Source organism: Chroicocephalus ridibundus, chromosome 5 (genome assembly GCF_963924245.1).
Source record: "Chroicocephalus ridibundus chromosome 5, bChrRid1.1, whole genome shotgun sequence".
In the NCBI taxonomy this organism is placed as follows: domain Eukaryota; kingdom Metazoa; phylum Chordata; class Aves; order Charadriiformes; family Laridae; genus Chroicocephalus; species Chroicocephalus ridibundus.
In genome coordinates this window covers 77,919,079-77,941,321 of record NC_086288.1, presented here as the reverse complement: position 1 = coordinate 77,941,321, position 22,243 = coordinate 77,919,079, and the positions used below count along the sequence as shown (strand labels likewise).

At 46.3% G+C, this 22,243-nt stretch overlaps 1 protein-coding gene across 1 annotated transcript in view; it reads right to left on the bottom strand.

Moving 5' to 3' along the window:
• Nucleotides 1–586: 586 nt before the first annotated feature.
• Nucleotides 587–22,243, bottom strand: part of ENPP6 (ectonucleotide pyrophosphatase/phosphodiesterase 6) — a 36,628-nt gene continuing 14,971 nt past the window's right edge. Inside the window, exons 3-8 of the mRNA XM_063336492.1 lie at nucleotides 17,186–17,297; nucleotides 12,403–12,544; nucleotides 11,205–11,384; nucleotides 9,063–9,200; nucleotides 4,560–4,683; nucleotides 587–3,750 (exon numbers count right to left, since the gene is read on the bottom strand). Of these exons, the coding sequence (XP_063192562.1) occupies nucleotides 3,536–3,750; nucleotides 4,560–4,683; nucleotides 9,063–9,200; nucleotides 11,205–11,384; nucleotides 12,403–12,544; nucleotides 17,186–17,297 (911 nt within the window). The 3' untranslated portion in view covers nucleotides 587–3,535. The remainder of the gene's footprint in view (nucleotides 3,751–4,559; nucleotides 4,684–9,062; nucleotides 9,201–11,204; nucleotides 11,385–12,402; nucleotides 12,545–17,185; nucleotides 17,298–22,243) is intronic.

The window sequence follows — 22,243 nt, the reverse complement described above, 5'->3', positions numbered from 1 at the left end:
TGGACAGGGCTTGGAGCAACCTGGTCTGGTGGGAGGTGTCCCTGCCCAGGGCAGGGGGGGTTGGACTTGATGGTCTTTAAGGTCCCTTCCAGCCCAAACCATTCTATGATTCTACGTATCTATGATAAAACGATTAATTCCACGGAGTAGGTTTGGAGACATATTTCTATGAGATCCGTTCGTTCCATGAACATTGTTGTTGGTTTCTGGAGCTTAAAGCGGGAGTGGGGACCCTTGTCCTTGAGGCCCTTGCTGTTGGTTCTGGAGGTCTCGATGCCATTTGCACCAGCCCCTGCTGAGCAGTGGGGTGTACCGTGAGGGCTCCGGAAAGCCCAAACCAACGTAACCCTGGTCCCAGCGACCATGCCCCTGAGTTTGTGCCAGCAGCTGATGCGATGGTACCACGGTGGGCTTGGAGAAGTGGGGCTGGAGAGAGCATCCAGGGCTCACCTCTCTTCTTAGGAGGGCAAAACTCCTTCGTCATGTCCGTTTGCTACTGTGAATGAATTACACACCCCTGGATGGATGTTCTGAAGGTTAAATCTTGAAATACATCTGGAAAAAAGGACCGCGTATACAAGCTGCAGTGTGTCGTGTGACGTATTTAATGTCCCTAATTTGCATGCTGACAACTTTGCCATTTCTAAACAATGTTATCATTCATCTTTCTGATGATTAATCAGCACAAGCTTCAAACACTGTTTATCACACTCTGATGCAGCAATCAAACAAGAAAGGCAAGGTGTTACAGTGGAGGTGTGGGGTTTTTTTTAAAAAAAATCTTACAGTATTTACAAAAAGATGCATAATTTTTTTTCCTAACAGCATTCTTAGAATTATTCACTCATTCACAATCAGTCATTGTACAAAAACACCATTCAGAAATAGGTTTTAAAATACACCCACCCCCGTTGCATAGTATACAGAAAAATAGGCTAGAGTCAAGACACTTGATTTTTGAATGAGAATGCGAACTGTTCAGAGGTACAACATTTCCGAGGAAGAACGGTGCACTTCTCGAAAAATAATCAGCTGGAGTTCTCCTGAAGCTAATGAGCTTCTTGTAGGTCTACCGTCAAATTTCCCTTTTGCAGTTCAAGTATCTTTTGAGGTGTATCGCCGCAACCACCACGCTGGCATTGGGGTCGAACAAATCGTAGCGCAATTAAAAGATTTATTCTGCAGTATTTGCGTGGGGACACTGACCCGAATGAGCCACACGAAGGAATCCCAGGGGTCAACGTTGGTTTCGTGTGTCGTGGCCCGTCCCTGGAACAACTCAACGGACCCCAGTTGTTATATCTGATTTCTGCTTGTGCAATTGAGAATCTGAATATACCCTTGTACCGTCGGGACCTTTTCTTCTGCAAGAGGACCTTGGGTTCGCTCCACCGTAAGGGTTACAATGGCAGGCTGCGGAGGGATGAGCAGGCGCTCTCTGTACCTATCCCGGTGATTTTCAAAACAAAACTTTGTAATTTAGTCATTTGGTTATCTGGTACACTGGTAATTTTTTTTCCCATTAAAAATGCGCTCCTGTGAATTCATTGAGCCTGGTCCATTAAAGAGCAACCGGGAACTCTGAACAATAGGTGCTTGTTTTACAGCTACCGCAAATGCTTCGAAAGCACTAAATTGCCTTTTCTACCGAACAGTCTAATAACAAAGACTGATTTTCTCCCCCTTTTTTCTTTTTTTTCCCAATTGATTTGATGGTTCACTTGAGCTTTAAAAACACATTACATAAATCTTTACAGGGAGTCTTTTGTCAAGTTTAATTTGGTGCTTGGTTTATTTTTTCTCCACGGTGTAATCACTCACCCTTAAACTCACTGTACCACACACACCTGGACCGTGTGTCACTCTGGATCCATAGGAATCAGAAGTCCCAGAGGTTTATTTTCCATGGGCAGGGACCTAAATCCTTCCAAAGGCAGTTTGTCACGGAAAGCTCCTTGTTCAGAGGTATATCGGAAAAAGCACTGAGCACTCCCAAAGGCATTGCCAAAGGCCACAGCCTCCCGAAGAGGAGAGGACACTTTGCAGGATGAGACCCTGCCCTGGTTTGAGGACCACCCAAACCATGACAGACCCTTCCAGCCCTGTTCTAGACGAGCTTATTTCACAGTAGACACTTAATGATGGAAAATGACCCACCATGGCATCCATCCATCCATCCATCCCAATTGATCTTCTGAGCTAAGAGACCGTGGTGCTGGCTTTGCCACCAGCCCCGTGTTGAACATCACCCCAGGGTGGATCCATGGCTGCGCTGGAGTGAATGAGTAGGGCAAAATCAGGTTTTTCAAGGATTTAATGTCTGCCATGTTGGTGTTTTGAGGATTACATCATCCATTTGACTTGACTTCTGGAGGCATTACCTCCGACAACAGCTCCATCCTCTCCTGCTATTTAACTTTACCGTTATAACTTTGTCTGGGCTTGGTAGCCCACGGTGGAAATCTTAGCTGGGATAAACGGAGAGAGTGGGAGATCCGTCAGTGCAGACCTCTCTCCCTGCTGCAGAATAAAGGGGGAAGTGCTGCTCACCGGGCGCAGGTGCAGAGAGCAAGGGCTGGTAGAACAGCAGTAAGTGTTGAAAAACCTTCAGAAGCGCAATTGGGTAGAAAAACCCCCCAAACCTGAGCAGATGATATTATCTTCACCAGGAAAAGCAGAGAGGATGCTAAATGCCAGGCTCCCTCACCCTACTTTCTCCCCACCCCTGGGCCGTTTCCCTTTCCTCCTGTTTTTGAAGTGGAGGATTTCTATGGCTCTCCCCTTTCCCAGCCCTCTTCCCCGCTGTGGTCCATGAGGAAAGCCTGGCCCTGGAGACGCTGCAGGGCTCACTCTGGGGAAAAAGAAGAAGGAAAGGCCGAGAGGAGAGAAGTAGGATGCTCTCGCTGCTCTCCCGCCAATCCACCTCTCTCATTATGATCACCCATCATTATGATCACCCATCATTATGATCACCCATCATCAAGACCACTCAGCAAAGCGCTTGGCTCTTTGAAGGAACGGGTCCGTATGGACGGGGCTTGGTTGGCACCGTGAGGAGAAGGTGGGACTCTGCTGGAGCTGGAACTGGAGGTGAAGGAGTGAATCGGAAAGAACCCAGTGAAACGCACGGAGGTCTCTCTCCACCCCTGAACTTCTCAGTACCAGGAGCCAGGGTGAGCCTCTCCGTTGAAGATGCTGGGGTAAGATGCGTTTGATGCTCAGAGACCTCCACGTGCAGCCGCCAGAGTACGTTGCAGACAACCGGCTGGGATTCTGCTCTCGTCGCCAGTGCTGTAAATCCAGAGGAGCCACATGGACTTTCCTGGCGGTGTTTAGAGCAGCCCAAAACCTGGCGTCACGTCCTAACCCCTTGTAAAAGCAAGATGGGTCGGATTCAGGCCTGGTGGAGCACCATGGAGGAGTGGGGGGGCAGCCCTCTATTAATGAAGCTATTATTCAAATTCAAAAAAAGAAAAAAAAAAAAAAAGAGAGAAGGATGGAGTTGCTGGTGACACTGACGGACGTTGTCCGGGGCTCAGGGCGAGGAGATGCGCTCGGCGAGGAGGGAGAGCAGAGCCAGGGCCAGGGCGCAGGCCGGGAGCGGAGCCGAGGGGGAGGCGTTGCGGAGCATACACTCCACCCTGGACCAGGAGCCGTTGTTGGGCAGCGGCTGTATCCCCGCCAGGCTGCACATGATGTTGTAAACATCCACGGACCTGATGGGAGGCGCTCGGAAGTTGGTTCGGAAATCTGCGGGAAAGACGGGCAAAGAGAAGAGTGGGCGTCCTGCGGCTCCTGAAACGCGGGGTGCTGCGGGGAAAGGGCTCCTCCGCTTTTCCTGGGATTTACCCAGCAGGCTGGGATGTGGGACGCTATACAATTTACAACATAGCTCAGCAAAAGCATTTTAAATGTTTTTATTCATTGTTTCTACGTCCAGCCCTATTCTATTCTAAAAACTGAAAAAAAAGAAAAAAAATTAAATTATAAAGTACAAGAGCTACTTTACTGTGCGGACTTGGTAGATTTAATAGCCTGAAATAATTGCGCTGCACATCCTGCTTTGCTTTCGCTCCTGTCTGCATTTGCAGCCCGGTGCTCAGCGGTTTTTAAAGGTCCCGATGAAGTGGAACCCCGGGGTTTTGCATCTGCCCGTCGGACAGGTGGCTGAGGAACGCTGCAGCCTTCCCAAAGAGAGTGCTTCGCGTCAGAGAAATTCCGAACCCACGGACAAAAGGAGAATGCACGTGTTTCAAATAGAATTAAAAATTTTAGGCCACTCTTGGAAAACAAGGCAAAGGGATGGAGTTACTGTTGGGATGTGGGAGAGGGGCTGACTAAATCCCTCCACGTCTCCCTGCCCCGTTTCTCCAGCCATAAAACAGATAGACTGCGAGGAACTTTCCCGGCGTGGAGCCGCAGTGAGGAAATCCTGCCATCTATTTGTAATTTTGGGGCGTCGCAGAGTGCCGCACCAGGGTCCTGCCATGCCAGGGCTGCAGGGGACGCTGGGGCCGCGGCCATGGTGGGGTGGGACAGCAGGGATGGTGGCACTGTACCTGGCCCGTAGGCGATGAAGAAGGCTCTCATGTCCATGAGCTCGTTGTCGTAGCCATGCCAGCCGTTCTGCCAGGCCTCCTTCCTCCCTGTCCCATTCTCCCAGAAGGGCAGCTTGTCCCTGCTCTGGGTGACAATAGCAGAGCGTGGTTAGTGCCCGTCCGCCGGGCAGGGCATGGTGTGCCACCCTGTGTCACCATGGCGTGCCACCCTGTGTCACCGTCCAACACCCAACTGAGCAGGGAGGACAACTTTCTGCCTCTCACTCATCTAAATTTCTGCTGTAAGCACAAGATATCACAGCCCTGTGTGACACCTGGGGGCAAGGTGGTGTCCCTTCTCCCGCCGCATGCCACCCGGCTCTCCCACCCGGCACCACGCACTCCCGTGGTTCTGCTGAATATGCCATTGGCACCACAGAAAAAGAAGCTGGTTTTGCTCCCTTTGACTAGTCAGCCTAAACAATAAAAATATCGCCCCTACTGTATACTTTCTAATTATTATTATTTCCTCTCCCTGGATGAGACTCCATCAGGGAACGCAGGCTCGGGCCTAATGTGGTTGCCCTCTCCCTGGGCAAGCCAACAACGTGCGCTTGCAGCCCAGAAAACCAATCGCATCCTGGGCTGCATCAAAGAACCGTGGCCAGCAGATCCAGAGAGGTGATTCTCCCCCTCTACTCTGCTCTCCTGAGACCCCACCTGCAGTACTGCATCCAGCTCAGGAGCCCTCAGCACAAGAAGGACAGGGACCAGTTGGAGGGGGTCCAGAGGAGGCCATGAAGATGATCCAAGGGCTGGAGCCCCTCTGCTATGAGGACAGGCTGAGAGAGTTGGAGCTGTTCAGCCTGGAAAAGAGAAGGCTCCAGAGAGACCTTAGAGCCCCTTCCAGTACCTGAAGGGGGCCTACAAGAAAGCTGGGGAGGGGCTATTTGCAAGGGCATGTAGCAATAGGACGAGGGGCAATGGTTTAAACTAGAGCAGGGCAGGTTTAGATTAGACATAAGGAAGAAGTTCTTTACACTGAGGGTGGTGGCTGCCCAGGGAGGTGGTGGAGGCCCCATCCCTGGAGACATTCAAGGCCAGGCTGGATGAGGCAACCTGATCTAGTTGCAGATGTCCCTGCTGACTGCAGGGGGTTGGACCAGATGGCCTTTAGAGGTCCCTTCCAACCCAACACATTCTATGATTCTATGCTTTCCGGGCATAGATCACTCTCAGTTTTCTCTCCCTGCTCCGTGGATCCATGCTTTAATAATTTGTCCTAGAATCCTAGAATAGCCCAGGTTGGAAGGGACCTTTCAGATCATCTAGTCCAACCATCAACCTAACTCTGACAAAACCCATCACTAAACCAGACCACTAAGCATAATTCTTGTTTTTCCTTGCCTGTATGTTTAAATTCAAATTTTAAATTTTAAAATTTAAATTTTAAAAGCCATACTTTTAAATTCCTTCCTTACTTTCTCTTGCTCCCTGTTAACAGCTTTTCCAGCAATAGTGCTATTTATTGCCCCTAGAGTCTGCTCAAAATGCTGGACCAGCCCTTCCCATGAGTTTCTCTTGTCCCATGCTCCCTGGGGAGCAGACGTGACACTCCAGAGATGCCCAAAACTATGGCAGGGATTTCACTTAGAGGAAAACATCAACTACTGACAGTTCATTAGTCCTCTGGCATTAATTTCTCCAGTGGTTACAGAGAAGGAGCTAGAGTTCCCTAAAGCACCAGGTCTGGGCTTCACACTCCATCACAGGAGCACAGAAGATGATCCAACAGTCTTCCACATTCCCACCCGCAAGCGAGAGGTGCTGCAGCCCCTGCAGGTGGTGATACAGATTGACTGAGGATCGCTTTCCTTTTTCAAACATTGATTTTGTCTCGTTTTGTTTTCCTCCTCTGCCCAAGAAGGAAAGTGCCCATGCGCAGGAGCACTGAGGACAATGGTTATGGCTATGAGGTGTAGCTCTTCCGACTGCTTCCAGGGGAACCCTGGAGTATCCCTTGTATTTCTTCGTATCTAATAGTCAGCAGATGTACCAGATAATTGAACAATTTTAGCTGACAAATTAAATCTCTTTCCTTGTGCCCATCTATTTCACTGAGAGCGCTCAGCGCAAGCCAAGGAGAAAATAGACTTCTTTCTTCTTCCTACAACGGCACCGCTTTATGCCGTGGATCTGCTTATTGTGGTTCCCGGGGACTAATTGTCACCGGGACGCTCACCATTAGAAAACCTGTACAGCACTTGTCAGCATCAGCTCCAGACAGGCCAAGTCACATCTAATTTACAATGTCTCGTTGGTGCTACCATGTCGTTGCCGAAGCTAAACCTCTCCATGGCCCACCAGATGTCGTGGTCTCAGCTGCTTCCCCAGAGGTACCATCCCTTTCCATCACGCAGACACCAAGGAGACACCTACTCACAGTGAAATGCCCAGTCAAAGGCACAGCTGTTTCCATTATTTTTGCTGCTGGTTGGGTCAGAAAAACCTATTACTTTCTTTCGCAACTGAGATGTCAAGTTTTTCACGCTCGGCCTGAGCTTGGGCTAGCGTTGCTCCTCCAAGATGACCGAAGCTACCGCCCTGGTTGCAGGCAGGGGACATTCTGCTCAAAGGATGGGGACCACTCACTCGTGTGGAGGGAACAAGGCAATATTAGCAGAGAAGCTTTGATACGGTGCATGAAATCCCTCCTCATCCTGCTTTAACTGAAACGTGGACGGGATTTTGTTCCTATGCTCTTTGCTGGGAAAGAAAAAACCCAACAACTTTCCAGACACATCCCCTTCATCTCTCCAAAAAAAAAAACAAAAACAAACCCCCCAAAACCTCTATTTTTGAAACAGCTTATAGTTATCCAGTAGCTGCCAGAGAGTTAAACCACCCCGTGAGCACGACAGGGAAGAGCCGAGCATCCTCTCTTCAGTGGTTTGGGCAGGAAGTATAATAGAAGGCTCAATTATTGCTTTAAAAATATGACAGGAAACTTTCATTTTCGCATCCCATTCGCAGATAATGAAAATGTACCGGAGAGAAGGAAAATGTGACAGCATTAATGAGAGGACATTTCTTGAAAATCAGAAACAATGGGAAGGAATGGGCAGAGAGACAGAAGTAATTACCATAGCAGCAGTGTTTGCGGCACTGTTATTAAGGTTTGTCAGAGTTTCAATGATTTTTTTTTTTTAAAAATGCTTTTTTCTTTTTTTTTTTGCAGAATATGTAAAAATGTTCTGTGTTGAACTTCTGTACAAAAGAGCTTAGTTGTAATTTTTTTAAAATCAGTTTGGCAAAAATGTTTCAGATTCCTACTTTACGTGTCTGAATCTTAACTCTGGCTTTTTTATATAGTTTTTTTTTTTCGTTTTTTTTTTAAGCCAGAAACGTGGTGCTCATCCATCCGTGCTCAAAAGCAATTGTGGTTTGGGTTTTTTTTTTGTTTTAAGAGGTGCGTTTTTATTCAGCTGTAGAAATCATTATCTTGAAGTCAAGGTTGGCTAGTGAGAGACGTGGCCGCGTGACCCCCGCCTTGAGCCAAGCCTCGCGTCTCTGAAGGTCACGAAAGAAGATGCTCAGCTGAGTTACGACAATCTGCGAGGCAACGGGATCTAACGGCGGGGCTGGGACACTACGAAAAACAGAACTCCTTGATGCTGTCACCAAATCAGCGACTTGACGTAGGGCCTTGGGCGAATCGCTTAGTGCTGCTCCTCAATTTACCCTCGTAGAAGGCGATACACAAGTTGCCTCACCCTGTGAGCTGTGGTGGGGTTGTGCTTATTATCTGCAATGTGGAGATGCTCTGTAGAAACAGAAGTACTAAATAATAAAAATTTAAAAATAAAAATAAAAAATAATTTAAAAATTAAAAGTAGTTATTGTTGTTCTTTGATAGTAACAAAATAAGTCGGTACGAAAAAAATCTCTTCACGCGCGAGTCTGATCGATTCGCTGCCGAAAGCAGCTCTCAGATGTCGCCGTGTGCACTGGGATCTCCGAGGAGTAAACCCCCACTCTCACCCTTTGGGAAAAACAGGGCATTTTTAGGACAGAGTCAGGTGGGTGGGAAGGCAGGCAGAAGGAAAACTTGTCCCCGAGTGCTGCGGAATGGAGGGATAGTAAAGTTGTGGAATGGAGGGATTGTAAAGTCTTGAAATGGAAACACTCTTTTTGTGCCTGAGAGGAAGGTAGATGGGCAGGGGGACGAGGTGCAAAGCAACGGGACTGGAATGGGAAACACAAAAACTCCTCCTGCTTTATGACAATGAAGAAAAAAAGAACCTTCTTGACTATTTTTAACTTTGTCCACCTTCAGCATAGCCGCCGTGCCCTTAGGCTTTTCTAAGCACACAGCAATATTTGACGTTAGTTTTGTAGTCAGCCCAAGTAAGCGATGTAACACTTCAACTCAACCCCCAGCATGGAATTGTACATTTTTCTTACTGTTTTCTTATATTGCACCCTTTCACATTCACGTCTAAGTATTCTGCTTCTATATTTTACCTCTACTATGAACCATCCTTCCTCGGCTACGAGAGTTAGAGGAGACACAAATTTTCCTTTTTTGTAGAAAAACCTGTCTGGAATATCCTGTATGTTATAAACGTCCATGTGTTCCACGGCTTTCAATTTCTGATATATCTGCAAAGAAAACAAATGTTAGGACGCCGTACGGCTGCGAAGAGCATATACGCGCCTATGGGTACATGGAGACACCTGAATTTGTAAAATGGCATATCCCCTTTCATGGCTAATCATCAAACTGGGACTTTGCTGGTCCAAAGACGACGGCTGTGCAAAACCTGCTCATGCGGTTTAGGAGGTTCTGAAAACTTGGATCATAAACACATAGGAATGCATGAATTAATGTATTTTATATATATATATTTATAATATGCACGCTCAGAAATGTGTGCATGTGAGTGTATCAACCTATGGAGACAGACCAGCAGAAACCAAATTATCGCAGGAGATAGTAACTCTAAGTGATGAAGGATGCTCAATGGTACCACATGGACTGATGGGGAAAAGGGATATGGCCTTTCTCCTCTGCCGCTGGGTCCTTCTTTGAACGATTAACGTCACCTCACCTGCGTTTCTTACCCTTAAGCAGTCAATACCTACCGAAGGGATTGATAGTGCTCGCTCCTCTGCTTTGTAAGGATGCCGTGAGATTGATCAGCCAGCCCCCGCGGCTCTGAAGCCGCACAATGCCGTCCGTACAAGGGGTTTATTAATATTAATCATACCGTCCGGAATATAATGACACAAATGTGGTTAAAACCCAAATTATTCAGAAAAATATTTTTAAATGCCTAAAGACGATGATCATATGCCATAAAGGAGGCCGTCATTGGAGTCCCCAGCACTTATATCGCTCTTCTGCTTAAATAAAAATAATCTTCAGGAATAAGTAGCAGAGAATGCAACAAGAGCAAAGTCCTAAAAAGAAATGAAGGAAGAAAACAAAAGCACGGTGCGAGGCATTGCATTTTACTCCTCTCGGGGTTATTAGGCTGTTGGATGGGAGAGAAGCATGTGCTTAAGAGCTCTGTCAGATAAAAACCCCATGCCTACGTGAAGTCGCGACTTATCCTTGCCCTTGTTGGAAGGTCTGGGCTGCAAAACCAGGGACCTCTGGAGTTAAGGCTGAGGAGAGCGTGTATAAATGCCATGATCCCCTGCAGGAACACTGAGTGCTAGGCTCGTGCATGCCTCTAAGACAGCTTTCAGTTCTGGCACTGATTTGAAATGTTCACAATATCCCAGCTATACAACTCCTGGAGAGCCTGTTCGGGTGCCAATTATTAAACTGGCCAAGATATTCCAAGTTAGCCAAATATTCTCTTCCCAAAAAGTTGCACAAGCTACAATATACCGGAACTGGCTAAAATATAATATAGAAAATAAAATTATTCAGCTGGAGCATGGACTGCCAATTTTGTACACCCACTCACCTGTATTCTGAGGACAGCAATGACGACTTCTCAAGCACCGATTTCTGGTTCAACCATAATGTACTAGTCTATTAGTTACAGATGCTGCATTCTCATTCTTTTCAAGTGGTTTCCAAGTTTTTTTGCTGTATTGTTTTAATTTGTCACTCAAAATCCTGCAGTTCTCCCCTTGGGCTTCTATGGTTGATTCAATCCAACATGCTTATTCAACAAAATTCTTCAAAGGAGGACATTGTAAGAAATTTATTTTTTGCACTTCTGGTCTAATGGAGTTAATTCCTCAAACGCTATGGGAGTGCCTGACCTCCTCCAGATCATTGGAAAATCCCAGCTAGGGTGTCAATAAATTGACTAATATATATATAAAATCCTAAAAGCGGATTTTGAGCTAAAAGTTTTTAGCTGTTTATCAGAAGCACATAGTGGTGGGGTTTGAAAGCGCGTATCTGTGCCAAATAATGGCGAAAGATCATGCTTTTTAATTTGCCGGGTGTGGCTTTCCTTCAGAAAGCAGCATCACAAAAGCATCACAGGATCCAAGTTTGAATCCCCGTAAGAGCCTCAGGCTGATTTTTACACACATCTCTGAGAGCAGAATTTGGATGTTATGAGCAAACCAAAGACACAACAGTCATAAAAAAACCCAAGGAAATGCAAAACTAAATAAATATGAAAGAGCTGTACTTACCTCCGCGTGCTTCTCTGGAGCTGGCCAGAGGCTCACGACAGGACCTCGGTCCTTCATTTGTATGGTGTCACTCATGTTGATGTAGTTTTTCAGCTCGATCACTTTGTCGGACCAAGAGATGTCTGTCATCCCGTGATCGGAGAAGAGGAGGACGTTGAGGTCATGCTGAAGGCCCTTGCTCTGTGAAGGAAGAGAATGACAGCTGTTACGGCCAGGTAAGCGGTTTACACCGTCTGTGCCCACTGGCAAATTTTAAAACCCATTAGACCTCCACTGATTTAGTAGAAGTTGGCCTGAAGGAGCTCGGCCACAAATGCCCTGTGGTATGCTCTGCCACCACCTGTAATGGTGGACGTCCACTTGCTGCCCTGGAAGGGTCTAAGAGGGTAGCGCCAAGGAGAGATTTGCCAAAATAAATCCACCCCCCTGCTAAACAACCAGATGCTACGTCCCAGTCCCACAAACCAGTTGTCCCAGTTGGTCTTAGACAGGGTTTTATCCCACTGTTCTTCACTGTTCTTCAACAGTAGGCCAAAACAGCTGGGGAAGATCAAATTTGCCATGGTATCACCTGTGGCAGGGGCGCTTCCCTCTTCTCCTCCCAAACACAATGACTTAGCATTAGAGCTTTTATAATTTGATGAAACTGGAAATACATATTCCTCTCCCCACTGAAACATTTATCATTGGCAGAAATATTCATACAATTGATGTTTACCAGAAAGCGTGGTGTCCTCCTTTCCTCACTGCAAAATCATTTAGATAATGTTTTTTAAAACAAAGTTTAAAGTACAGAGTTCTGATTGATGCCATTAAAAAAAATTGCTATAAAAGTTAATTGTCTGATTTCACAAACCTTAGGAAGCGAGCCATTTTGATTTGTTTGCCTACTATAAATCCCAGCTGGCAACACAAGTTATAAACGGAGCAACACGTACATTGGTTTATGGCTACCCGGGGCTATCGGTATAATAATCCACGAGGAGGATTATAACACCATCGACGAAAATAAAAACCAGGGGAACGGTGCCTTGACTTCCACATGATCTCAGCAGCCTCCGTTTCTCAGGAAATAAAAGTTTACAGCCAACGCATCCAATTAACAGGCATTAAATAGGCTCTCAGCAGTGCCACAAATAGCAGTTTTAAAAGCCTGCTCCAAATGCACCCAGGAGCTCGGTTTTCGGACGCCACTCACCTTGATGAGCTTGATCATGTTGCTCAAGGCTTTGTCCAGCTCCTTCAAAGCATTCTTCCGCTGTTGGGACGAAGGGCCGTAGTGGTGGCCTTCCACGTCGATGCGCTCGTAGTACACCGCGGCCATCTCGGCGCTGCCGTTGCTGGAGGAGGGAGGGAGGGGAAGGAGTCAGAGGCTGACGCACATGGAGACCTCCCATCTGCTGGCGTTATTGTTCTCACCAACACATAGAGCCACAAAACCCTATTTTCAGTGCTTTCCTACCCGCTGTCACACGCCCAGAGTCTGCTGGACCACCATCGGAGGTGCCAGGTAAAGATGTCCATGTGCAAGCACAGGCTGGCCTGGCAGCCCTCTCCTACCTCTTCGAATTAGGAAGGCGGCTTTTCCTTTAACAACAAAGAAAGACCCAGAAGAAATACTAATTTCTGTGCTGAATACCCTTATTAAAAGGATTGTGGGCATTACCAGTCAAATGTGATTTAATTAAAGTTTGGCACTTCTGGCTTTCTCCTGTGTGAGGTCTTCCAAACCACCGAGGTCTGCTCAGGACAGGCTCTTCCATGAACTTGCAAAATCCCAAGTGGTATGAATTGGGGTGAGATTCTAGATGGGTTTTTTATTCAGGAATATGACCAAAGGGAAACTACGGTAATCTCAGAGTTGCACAAGTTTGGCTGATCACACGTTTCTGCACTGACTGCCCTCAGCCTAATTAGCTGGGATTGCGCATACATCAGTGCTTAATTACATTTTCATGACCACTTTACAGTCCACCGTGAAGCTCCCTGAGAGCAGTCGTGTGGATAAAATCGCAAATCTATGCTCATGAAGTTCAAACCCAGTCTTTTTCTGCTGTACTTAACGTATGACAGGGTGTGCCATCCATAATACATGCCCTCATCCAGATCAAGATCCCTACAAAAAGACTTTGTGTGATGCCCTGACAGGTCCAGCTCCTCTGATTAAAGACACCCGAGCAGTCTGGTGTAATGAGTGAGGCAGAAGAGAAAAAAATCAGAGGTGAGGGACCGAATGAATGAATTAGAGTCTGTCATTTGCATTTGCAAGCTTGCTGACGGCCTCAGAAGAGCAGTCCCGTAGGAAGCTGAAGGTCTCTGCCGTGGTGGGAATTTTTCCACCTCTGGCCCTACAGAACAGTGTTTCTTGCTCTTCGTGATTTTAAAAATCATTCAAATGAAACAGCCCTTCCCTCCCTTCAGTTTTGTGTTAAGCATTGCTTTCCATCTGTATTAGGCACAAATTAATTTCTGAAATTTAACCCTGTAATTTCTATATTGCATAGACACTCATTGAACCTGTTGAAATGGAATCTTAGAATCATAGAATGGTTTAGGTTGGAAGGGACCTTAAAGACCATCTCGTTCCAACCCCTGCCCTGGGCAGGGACACCTCCCACTAGACCAGGTTGCTCCAAGCCCCCAAAATAGCTTTCTTCTGCTGTAGTGCCTGCATTAGTTAGCTACTTTGCTTTGTGTCTTCTCACCTGTAACTAAACGATCATTTCGATCAAGACGGAAGCTAGGAAAGAAATTTATTGCATAAAACAAGTGGTCTTATTTAGGCTGTGGTGATCTTTCTCAGTGAGGGCTGAGTGCTAGGAAGGATGAACGTTCAACTTCACACATGACTTCAATGGGACGGGTTCCAGTCAGGCGGCATGCTTAGAAGTTTTCAGGATCGGATACAGCACATCCAGAGCTTGTAAGACTGAGTTTGACTTTGTTTACCTTTTTTGCCTGTTCTCCTAAGAAAACTAGGTACCTCTGATCATGGTTTGCGTGGGAGAAGTACTCTGTCTTTCTAACTGTGTTAGTCCTGTCTTCTCCCAGCACTGGTAACTTTCAAAAGAAATGGCTAAGGAAAGCTTGCTGAAGAAAGTTGGATGGCATCGATGGCCATACCAAAAAGGGTTTTATATTTTATCAACACACTTTGCAAGTACCATGCAAACTTCATGACCCCTGTCCAGGGAGGCAGGGAGGTTACAAGAGCCCTTAAATTATAGTTGTGGAAAATATATATGGGAGGTTATAGTTTTACTTGCCAAAAATGTGCGCTTGACTTCATTTTGACTATTTTTGGTCTAAATAATAATCTCAAAGCACCTGTTTGAAGAGACTGGAGAATATTCCTTGAAGGATGGTTTCCTTTGGTTGCAAGAGGAGCTCAGCGGCTCCCTGATGAGTTAGGTTCTCCTGCCTTTGCAGAGGGCATTGATAAACTCCCTTCAACCCCGGTGAAGTTAAGATGGGTCGGGACGTTCCTGTGCCCAAACTCAACCCCTAAGCCACCACGCCACAATAAAGGGCTTACTCTCTCCACCCTGGAGTCCCAGTAAGGTTCGGTAATGTTGGGAGCATAAGTGCAGGTCATTAACCACTGATACCCGCCATCGGTGCAACGGAGCAAGGCACTGCTCCAGGCACTGTGCTCTCGCCACAGGCTGTTTTCCCACATACAGCTAGTGCCAGCCTCAGCCTAATGGGCTTTTTCAATTAGTTGGGGTGTGGAAAGCAAACACGCTGGATTTTCCAGCCTTTGAACAGCTTACAGGAGCCAGAAGCTCTTGCAAAGGCTGTAGATGACAATGAAACGCAGCTCGAGACTCTTCTACCCAGAGATGCTAACTCCTGCTAAAAGAATACGCCTACAGTAAGGGCATTTCAGAGGCTTTGCTCCTTATGGGCTGGCCCAGCAGCTCTGAAAATTGTTTGCTGAATTTTAAAGGAGTAAACAAAGAGGATGAAGGAGAGAAAGGATAAAGGAGACCTACCTGATTTTTAACCTGTTCATTCTCTACCCTCCTTTCTTATCGTAAGTCCCCGCAGTATTTACACCCACAACTGATTATTAATTTTATCAGCCATTGTTCTTTTTTCCTCTTCCCTGCCTTACTGCAGACAGGGCACTCAGTTGAAAGAAAAGGAACCCAGGCAGAAATTCAAGAGGAATGGTGTGTAAATGGACACCAGAGACGGGACCTCCAGCAGCTTCAGGACGATCTGTGGGATTTGGGCTCTTCAGCAGGCTGTAGCTGGCTTTTATGGCAGACATCGTGGTGGCAGGGATTTGCTCTTTTCTTGAAATCACCAGCTTTCGCCTCTCGCGAGCTGCCCACACTCTTGTGTCCCTGCCCTTTTCAAGGCGGCAGCAAGCAGCCTTGTGACTCGGGGTGAATTAGCTATTGAAATGTTCTCCATGGGCTCCAGCTGCCCAAAAGAGCAGCTTCAAGGGCTGGAACTTTTAGCAGTTTGTGCCCCGCTTTCCATCATGTTGACAGTTACAAAGCTGCAAACTGCCCAGAGCAGCCTTATGCATCTTGTTTCATAGAAACCAGGCAGGAAGCTTCAGGCATATCCTGACCCATCCTCAAATGATACCTGACCAAAAAGCTTTCTATGGTAATTCTGGGTTTCCACCAGAAGTCAGAGCTATATTCAGTTTTCCATTCCCTTTTTTATTCATGGAATTAAAAGTGTTGCGGAAGCTCCAGAAAGCCTCGTATGGCACATAGGACCTCCTCATGTCACGTGCAGATAACTTTGTTGAAATTTAAGTTAGATCATTTCAGCATCAAATGTCTCACACGTTCTAGAGCAGCTTTTCTCTAAGCCCCGTGCTGTAAATGACAGTGTGATTTGGGAGCATCTGTGCATCTGTGCAGCAGGACCCAGTGTGCAACTGGGAGCAACTTCTCCAGCAGCTCTCTCATCATTTTGGAGCCTTTACTTCAAAGAAAATCAACATCCGACATATGAATGTGAATCTTTTCAGATTCAAATCGCTATGGCAGTTTGCAAGTAGTAAAGCAGAAGTGTATCTGAGGATTGGATAAATTATGGAACCAACAAGGTTTTAAAAGAGGAAGCTTAGTTGTAGCTAAAGTAAGGCATTGGCTCCGCACGTGGTGGTACAATCTTCCCTGATTCTTCAGCCTATGTGGAATTGTGTCCCTTGTTAATGTTTGGATGAGAGATGGTGGAACTGGAAAGCTGGGTGTGGAGCACACATTTTTCCTAGGAGTTGTCTGAGAGAAGTATTCCCATCATTCCCATCAGTTGGGCTAGGTGATTCTTGTAGGTCCCTTCCAACTGCAATATTCCATTCTCTCTTCTCTTCTCTTCTCTTCTCTTCTCTTCTCTTCTCTTCTCTTCTCTTCTCTTCTCTTCTCTTCTCTTCTCTTCTCTTCTCTTCTCTTCTCTTCTCTTCTCTTCTCTTCTCTTCTCTTCTCTTCTCTTCTCTTCTCTTCTCTTCTCTTCTCTTCTCTTCTCTTCTCTTTCTCTCTTCTTCATATTTGCACAGAATGAATGCCCACTCCAAAATTTTGAGCTTGAGATGTTCTAAAATGCTGAAGGAGCCAAAGCATTGGTCTCGTAAACAAGTGACTGGAGATGAAATTTCAGAATTTCCAAATTCCCAGGAGCTCTCTCTAAATCCAAGCATTTCAAAGTCTGCCCTTGCAGGTCAGCGAACAGATACTCACAGACTGATCTGGCAGTTGTTTGAAAGAGCAAATTAAAAATAGTAAGTCGGGATGTCTACTCTGTGTTGTAACCTACATATGAAAAGAGGAGCACATCTTTCCATGTAAGGGCCAATTTCTGTAATGGTCCTGTTTCTACGACAGTACTGTAAACCAGTCTCAGCCTCCATCTTCCTACCTGGGAGCCAAACCCCGAAAATCTCCCAACAGCAAAGCTGACAGTAAACCCAAATACTCATCCTTGAGAGAGGAAGCCCCACCGGTCTGGTGACGTACCGCAGAGACTCGAGAGCGTCGCTGATGGCATCCGCAAAGTTTTTGTCCGTTGGGACGCTGAAGTACTCGCGGCAATAACTTGGTCTGACTCCAAGGATTTCGACCTCGCAACCTACGAGCGAAAACTGTGGTAAGCTCTGCTGTTTCGCCTTCATCACAGACCCCACACCGTGGGGGCCAAGTTCAGGTTTGTAAATTCCCCGCGCCTTTACTTACCTTACGCCTTCCCCGCAGGAAACCAGGGAAGGGAAAAAGGGAGAGAGGTTGGTTTGATGACCATACATTGGATCCTTTTATTTCCTTCTCTAAAAGGAAGGTCTCCGTGTGACCTTCCCACGCTAAAAGTCTTGATTCCCTTGTTAGTTTCCACCTAAATTTCTAGCTTGTTTTCATTTTAACTACTGCAGCCACATAGCCTTGTTTCCAGGCTGCCAACAGAATAGATTTAGATATTGTTTCATGAAAGTTCGGCAAATACTTTCCAGGTAGACACGCTGTATCTTACATCGTAATATCCTCTATAAACCGCATTTTATTATGTGATACTGGCACTCCACAATTAAATCTGTTTCCCAGGAGGTCTTATTAAAACAGTATAAACCAATTAACTCTCTTGGTTACTTGCAGCCTTCCTTGCAAAATACAGTCTGTTTTGTGGCCCAGAAATTTATGGCAACAAATCCTACAGGAGAACATGGCCCTGAACACACAAAAACATGTTTTTGTGGGTTTTTTTGCCCTTTTGCTCTCCTGTTACTATGCTGCTGAATAACATTAATATTTTAAAGAACTGTGCTTTCAGAAACATGGGATTCATGCAAATTATCTTTCAAGAGCCCCAGAGTCCTCCCATCACAGTTAGGCATTTTCTGGCATATTCCTGGGGCTCAAAGAATAATTAAAAAAAAGGATATCTTTTGCAAAATGGCCTCTGTATACAGCAACACAGTCAGGTGAAAAAGGCAACCTTAAGCCTTAGCCTGAATCTGCCCTCATTTGGGTCACTTTGCTTCTCCTTTGGGATGAAAGGACTAGGCATTAAGGACTGTCAGAAGCTGACTCGTTGCTTGGGGTGAAGAAGGTTGAACAGGGGGTGGATGCACAGAGAGGGCACTAGAGCAAGCAGAGCTCCTTTCGGGGATGATTTGGACCGGTTCGCGCACTGGGGCACTCACTAAAAAGAATTTGTTGGTGTCTTGCACCTCAACCCACGTAAGCTCACATCACTGAGGTGCAACACCGGGGGCAGAGGGAAAAGCACACCACTTCCAGGATAAGCTGGGCTAAGAGGCTTCTGGCCGGGACTTCTCAGGAGTACCGTGAAAGGTTATTTAAGCTTAGGAAACTTTAAAAAATCTTCACTGAGTTGCACAAGGCCGGTTAAGTTACATGTGCTGAGGACTGCAAAGCTGAACCCAAAAAACGCAAACAAACATACCCCAAAATAAATCAAAAATCTCAGCACAAGAAGGACATGGAGCTGTTGGAGCAGGTCCAGAGGAGGCCCCGGAGATGCTGGGAGGGCTGGAGCCCCTCTGCTGTGAGGACAGGCTGAGAGAGCTGGGGGGGTTCAGCCTGGAGAAGAGAAGGCTCCAGGGAGACCTTAGAGCCCCTTCCAGTCCCTAAAGGGGCTCCAGGAGAGATGGGGAGGGACCCTGGATCAGGGAGGGGAGCCGTAGGATGAGGGGGAAGGGTTTTAAACTGGAAGAGGGGAGATTTAGATGAGATATTAGGAAGAAATTCTTGGCTGTGAGGGTGGTGAGCCCCTGGCCCAGGTTGCCCAGAGAAGCTGTGGCTGCCCCATCCCTGGAGGGGTTCAAGGCCAGGCTGGACGGGGCTTTGAGCAGCCTGGTCTAGTGGGAGGTGTCCCTGCCCAGGGCAGAGGGGTTGGAACTAGGTGATATTTAAGGTCCCTTCCAATCCAAACCATTCTGTGATTCTATGATACGGCAGTTAGCCTTTCCAAAAGCTAAAGAGCATGAGCACACATGACAGATTCCACCTTTTCCCTCAATGTTCCATAGTAGCAGCTCTCAGATCTCCACATTCTTTGTGTGTTTCAAGGGACCCCATCTATTACAACTAATTAGTAGTAAGAATTAATTATTTGCAAGAATTAATTATTTGCAACAATAAACAGAACACGTAGTCAACTAATGAAAACATACTTAAACATTTTTGAAACCTTATCTAAAGTTGCTTTTAGAAAAATTGTGGGAGTGTGTGATGGTGCTCACTGTTCTTCCCCTGTTGCCCCAAACTTATATGACTTGATTCTCCCCTTTCTGCATGGAGATACTTTAGTGTTTATGTCTCCACCAGGAAAGTAATCTGCAACCTGGATGACCGGCCTGTAGGTAACTTGATAAGAACTGACTCCATACCACCCCCAGTAAAACTTCGATACGTCTGTACACAGCACCTTCAAGAAATTACATTGTGTCCCGGCTGCTACCTAACCAAATCATCAAAAAATAGGTACTCCATGATTGACCTGAAGCCATCTCCAGGAAGCAGCAGCCCTTGCCCCCCGCCCTGAGGGTGCATAGTTGCAGTCTCCTGGGTGCCACCAACAGCAGAACGTGGGTTCTCAGCTCCCCCAGGTGCTGGAGGTGATGCAGTAGTCCTCTCTGGGCTTTGCTAGTATTTCAAGACTGAGCTGGAACTTCAGATCCAATTTCTCCTCTGACACTTGAATCTGGGAAAAGATTGTCTCCAAATCCAGGCAAGAAGTTAAGGACGCGTTTGGGAACGCACTGGAAATGCCTAGTTTTTTAGTTCGGGTGGTTGATTGCTCATAGCCAATGACTAATATGATGATTTTTCCTCTTTTTTCTTCTTCAGATACTGACATCAGATTATAATTTTCTCAGATAACGTTCTTCAGAATTACTCATGAGATAATTTTAGCTGGAAGCATTAACCTCTTGGGGATCTGGGATATTTTAGTTGCTCAGATATCTTTGCTATTTCTAAATTGTCAAGTGATGAGCATGACATAAAAGACTGCGGAGGCAGCAACAATTAGAAATCATTTTGGCCACTAAATGTTGGTCTTCAAGTGTGCAGTTCATTGGCAGTAACACTGAAAATTCAGGCTGCTTAGACACCAAGAACTTCCTTTTTCTTTTCTTTTTTTTTTTTGGCCTCTGTGATGGGCAGAACTTAAAATTGGATTTTTGATGTTAAGGCTCGTTACAATTCCAAAATACTGGCCATGAAGATCCTTTAATATTTAAATTTCATTTTGGTAGAGGCCAGGACAGATGGTAAATTTTCTCATTTAAATATTATGGGAAAGGAAATTCAAAAAGATTCGGAGCCAGACAAAGGGAATGTTAAGTTTTTCTTGTTTAAACTGCAAATAGATGGAGTGTATTTGCTAAGAGGTGATGTTAGATGCCTTTCTGCACAGTTTTGTATGACGCTATACTTTTGTTTAAAGACCGGAACTACCGGCGCAGGAATAAGCACTCCTTTCGCAGTGATATGTAGGTTCCTCTTTATCTATCTGACACAGAGACCTGAACCCCTGCCAGCTTTAAATTGCATTTCTAAACATTGCTTTAACAGTCGGACACCTCATGTCATAACAGAAAGTTCTGAAAACTTTCCAGACGAGCTCCCTGGTCTGGTAAATGTTGTGCTTAAATGTTGAAAGGTTGGGTTTAGAGTCTTTTTTGTTTGTTTTTGGTTTTTTTTTACCTCTTTCTCTCATTTCAGTGCTGAGAAAAGATGTCGCTGCGCTTCAGCTGAAGCGGTTGCATAGGCTGCTGAAAGATGAAGGAGCTTGAAGGTCTGGGGTGACACTACCCACTGGGCTGAGCAGGAGGAGCGATATAAAGCTTTGGCTTTGGTGGTGAAGAGAGGTGGTGGAGTCTCCATCTCTGGAGACATTCCAAACCCGCCTGGACGCGTTCCTGTGCCACCTGCTCTGGGTGACCCTGCTCTGGCGGGGGGTTGGACTAGATGATCTCCAGAGGTCCCTGCCAACCCCCACCATTCTGTGTGATTCTGTGGGACCACTGGGATGTTCTCGCACTCCTCTGGGGCTTCTCCATCCACTGGAGCAGCCGTGCTCCCGACAGGCAACCTGGGCTGCGCGTTTCACCCCACGTAGGGCGTTAGCTGTTTGTGTTTTACTTAGCAAACAGCCAGAGGATACACGACTTTTTCCCCAGGAATGCCTTGAAGAGCAGAAACCGCCTAATAAACGCCGTGAAGAAAGCAGAAAAATGTCCGTACAAGCCAAGCGCTTGCGTTTTGGCACCAGTGGCACCTGGGACCCCCGGCGCGGTGGTATTTTGGCTCCTCCGCTTCTAGAGGCAGGAGAGCCCAGAAGAATTCTGCCCACGAATTGTCTTGGCCGTGTTTACGTTGGGCTCACAAATAAAGCTGTGATGGATGGGTGCTCGCCGTCAACAGCCCTCCTCCTGCTCTGTGTCTCCCTTCGCAGGGGGCCTGGATTGTCTTCATTTAATCACTGACTGTGCAACGAGAGAGGAATGTAGGGAAGAATACGACGCAGCAGATTTTGGGTTCAGACTTCGCAAAGCTTGGAACTGGCTCTGGGGAGGAAATGGCCGCGGTGTAAGCTAACCCTGGGAATCGGCTCGCTGGCATTCGCAACGCGTTTCTGCTACGTTTGGTTGGTCTCGTTTCTCTTCACCGCTGGCTAAAGAGAAAATAGCATCTTCCAGAACAAAGTGTGATGAATTTGGCTGTAGACTGCTGTTCCTGTTAACAGTTTCCCAAACGTTTCCTGTTTGGATCTTTATCAGATTTGCAAGATTCATTACTAAGCCGCGGTATATCAGCAGGCTGGAAAGTTAATCAACAATAGCAGATCCTACTCAGTGCAAACATCTGTGGGACCTCCACCCACCGCTGTTACTAAACCCTTATTTTTTATTTCATTTTGTTTGGCATCACTCCCCAGTCAAATGCCTTTTAAAGAGTTAAAGCTTTAAAATAATAAATCTAGAAGAAAAGATTACGTCCCAACTATGGAACTAGAAAACAGTTCCAAAAAAAATCATAGGGAGAAAATGTAATAAA